The sequence below is a fragment of the Coregonus lavaretus genome (genome assembly GCF_964263955.1).
Source record: "Coregonus lavaretus genome assembly, contig: HAP1_SCAFFOLD_9078, whole genome shotgun sequence".
NCBI lineage: Eukaryota > Metazoa > Chordata > Actinopteri > Salmoniformes > Salmonidae > Coregonus > Coregonus lavaretus.
The window spans coordinates 1-4,066 of record NW_028158408.1 but is presented as its reverse complement, the minus strand read 5'-3'; the positions used below and the strand labels follow the sequence as shown (position 1 = coordinate 4,066).

The following is a 4,066-nucleotide window of genomic DNA, read 5'->3' as shown; positions in this document are numbered from 1 at the left end:
TCTGTTTTCTCTCATTCACTCATATGCATTCTATTTCCAGCATGAGCACGCTCGTTCACAAGCTTAAAAAAAACGCTTCCCATTTCAAGTAAGCTTAAGTCTTTTTCTTTTGCCTTGGGCTTCAGGGCTTCCATAAGTTTGTGTTTTTGCCTGTGTCCACATTTTATTTGAGTTTGATAACGTTGTTTGTGTGGAATACTGTGTGTATGTGTGCGTGTGTGTGTGTGTCTGTGAACATGCACATGTCATTACCCAGTGTAGTGCAAGGCCTGTTGCAGATCACCCTACTGAGCTACTGTCGTCCACATCATGATCACACAGAGAACAGAGGAAGTAGGAACTCTGAATCTCTTGGATGACCCCAGATACTTCCCTTTACTCTCTCTCTCTCCCTGTCTCTTGCTCTCTCTCTCTCTCTCTCGCTCTCTGTCCATTTTTCTCTCTCTTTCTGTATGTTTCTCTATCTTTCTCTCTCCTCTCTCTCTCTCTCTCTTTCTCTCTCTCTGAACCTCCAGTTTCCCCCAGAGCTAGACTACTAGCCATCTAACTCATTGTTACAGTAACAGTTAGTTCTTTAGCCAACTCCTTGAGTCAGACACGACATGAAAATGACAAATGAGTTGGCTAAAGCACAGACAGATGTAGTTTCAAGACCTAACCCACAAACTGCTGTGTCCGATGGTTTCTCAGCTGGGTTCTTTCATGGAGAAAACCAGTCGATTAGAACCTATTAATCAATCTGTATTAGCCCAGGGGAAAATCTGGTTGGCCAGCCCGTTTGTTGTCCGGCCAATAAATGACATTGACTAATGAATGAATTAGAGGATGTTGGCATAGTGTTGTTTGTTGTTGGAAACTATGGGCCAGATCAGAACATCAGTTAGATCTGTGGGTGTGTGTCATGATATTAACCCTATTGGTCTATCCAACAGTGTGTCCAGACAGGGAGCCCGGCCTGCAGCCATGGACCCCCGGCCACAGTGAAGCCCACCAAGTTACCATTGGTTACGGCAGAAAGGTCATCCTCACCTCGTCAGCTACCGTCCACTCAATAGAGATCCTCAACGGAGGTACGTCTGTGTGTGTGTGTGTGTGTGCGATAATATTGTTAAACTGTCACCCGAATGTATGTTATCCATCAGTTGTGTGCGTAACAGTCTGGCTTCCAGCTCCTCGCCCCAAACTGGGTTCCAACCAGGGACCCTCTGCACACATCGACAACAGTTACCCTCGAAGCATCGTTACCTATCGCTCCACAAAAGCTGCGGCCCTTGCAGGGCAAGGGAAACAGCTACTTCAAGGTCTCAGAGCGAGTGACGTCACCGATTTGAAATTCCACTAGCGCGCACCGCTAATTAGCTAGCCATTTCACACAGGCTACACCCCCCCCTTTGACCTCCTCCTTCTCCGCAGCAACCAGTGATCTGGGTCAACATCATCAATGTAACAGTGTTACGTATGTGTGTATGTGTGAGTTAGGAACCTGATACTATGTGTCCAGGTATGTGTCTAACCACTAACACACAGTGTAATCAAAGTCCCCATCTCTCATCCACTTCACTACAGGACTATATAACCTCTGTCAGATGGACATTATCGTGAAATGCAGCCCTCATAAAGGGTTATTGAGTTTTCCTGTGTGTCTGTGTGTGTGTGTGTGAGCCACAGCTCAGTGCCATAAAAGGAAGGGTGATGTGATGTGTTGGGCGCCAGGGCATGAAATACCTGTCAGGACACCTCACCAGTAAAGATATCTTTCTCTCTCTCTTTCCTCTCTCTCTCTCTCTCTCTCTCTCTCTCTCTCTCTCTCTCTCTCTCTCTCTCTCTCTCTCTCTCTCTCTCTCTCTCTCTCTCTCTCTCTCTCTCTCTCTCTCTCTCTCTCTCTCTCTCTTCCTTCTCTCTCTAGGAAAGTTAGTGATAGCAGATTCGGATCGTCCCATCCTACTGCGTACCAAACACATTCTGATCGGCAACAGAGGACAGCTGCACATAGGAAGTCCTGACTGCCCGTATAAGGGCAACCTTACCATCTCCTTATTTGGAAGGTGGGTAATGTACCCGGACCAAAAAACCTAGCTCGTAGCCTTCAGCCCTCAATCTATTTGGTAGCCTCTAGACTGTATCCTCTTTCTCCTAGCCTCTAGCCTCTTTGTCTTAGTGCATATCCTCTATCTCCTAGCTCCTAGCCTCTAGGCTATATCTCCTAGCTCCCAGCCTCTTTCTCCTAGTCTCTAGGCTCTTTCTCCTAGCTCCTAGCCTCTATCTCCTGGCTTCTCCTAGCCTCTAGTTTCTTTCTCCTAGCTCCTAGCTTCTTTCTCCTAGATCCTATCCTCTATCTCCTAGCCTCTCCTAGCTCTAGGCTCTAGCTCCTAGCCTCTATCTCCTAGCCTCTCCTAGACTCTATCTCATAGCCTCTCCTATCCTCTATCTCCTAGCCCCTAGCCTCTATCTCCTAGTCTCGCCTAGCCTCTAGCCTCTTTCTCCTAGCTCCTAGACTCTTTCTCCTAGCTCCTAGTCTCTATCTCATAGCCTCTAGTATCTTTCTCCTAGCTCCTATCCTCTATCTCCTAGCCTCTCCTAGCCTCTAGGCTCTATCTCCTAGCTCCTTTCCTCTATCTTCTAGCCTCTAGTCTCCATCTCCTAGCTCTTAACTCCAATCCACTTGTCCATAAGCTCCACCTCTGCCCTCTATCTCCTAGATTCTAGCCTCTACATGAATCTCCTGGACCCTAGCCTCTATCACCTAACTCCTAGCCTCTATCTCCTAACTCCTAGGCACTATCTCCTCCCCCCTAGTCTCTATCTCCTAGCCTCTATCTCCTAGACCCTATCTCCTAGCCCCTAGCCTCTGTCTCCTAGCCCCTAGTCTCTAGTCTTTAGTCTTTATCTTTAGTCTAGTATCTTCTAGCCTATATCGCCTTATCCCCTATTGTGTAACCCTCTAGCCCCTAGCCTTGATTAATTGGTTGATCAATCATTTACTCTTCTCCAGGTCTGACGACACAGACACAGAGCACAGTTACTTTGGCCGTAAGTACATTGGCGTGGGGACTGGAGGGACGCTGGAGATCCACGGGAAGAAGAAGCTGTCGTGGACGTTCCTCAACAAGACCCTGCACCCCGGGGAGAGTGAGGACAACAGCTACCTGTTCGAGAGGGGCTGGGGCAACCGGGGAATCATCGTTCACATCATCGACCCCAAGACTGGAGAAGTACTCCAGAATGATAGGTATTTTTTATGTTCTGTTTTTATTTCACTTTTAGGCTTCCACAATTCTGGTACATTTTTCAAAAGTTCCCAGGTTTTCCAGAACTTAGGTTGGAAGACTCCTTCCTCTGGTCCTCTGTAGCTCAGCTGGTAGAGCATGGTGCTTGTAACGCCAGGGTAGTGGGTTCGATCCCCGGGACCACCCATACACAAAAATGTATGCACGCATGACTGTAAGTCGCTTTGGATAAAAGCATCTGCTAAATGGCATATTATTATTATTATTATTATTATTATTATTATTATTATTATATCATTATTCCGGAAATCTTCCAACTGGGATTTCTGGAAAACCAGGGGACTTTTAGAAAGTTACTGGAATGGTTGTGAGAAGCAAACATGTTTTTTTTTTAATCACTGGAGGAAATTGTCTCTTTAAAGCTGGAATCCTTCATAGTGAAACTGCCATGTCCGTTTGGGATATTACAACAAAGAAGTTACTGCAGACAACAAACACAGTTTTTTTTCCGTCTAACATCATTGCACCCGCGATAGAACAGCAGAATATGTACTGCACATTTTTTTTTACCATGCTGTTCGACGCACCTCACCTCCGTTTCGTCCACAAAACTAAAACAATAGCAAAGGTGCTGGGGCGGACAGTGGCGCTGTTTCCCCTAATGCAGATTCCATCTTTAAGTCATGACAGATAATGAGGGAGAATAAAGACATTCCTGTTGGTATTAACTATCTATTCGATGTGTTATGTTCTCCCCATCCCATCGTTCAACATCTCTGATTGAATAAAGAATGTCATAAAACATTTAATACGTAGTTAGAAAAACATTTAATATGCCG

General features: G+C 45.9%; 1 protein-coding gene across 1 annotated transcript; it reads left to right on the top strand.

Annotated features, from left to right (window-relative positions):
• Positions 1–932: 932 nt before the first annotated feature.
• Positions 933–3,212, top strand: LOC311124037 (cell migration-inducing and hyaluronan-binding protein-like; the record flags this gene model as incomplete). The annotated part of the gene is made up of 3 exons (XM_084198251.1): positions 933–1,070; positions 1,907–2,045; positions 2,993–3,212. Coding segments are annotated over 3 exons (497 nt in total), but the record flags the coding sequence as incomplete, so codon positions are not given.
• Positions 3,213–4,066: the final 854 nt, after the last annotated feature.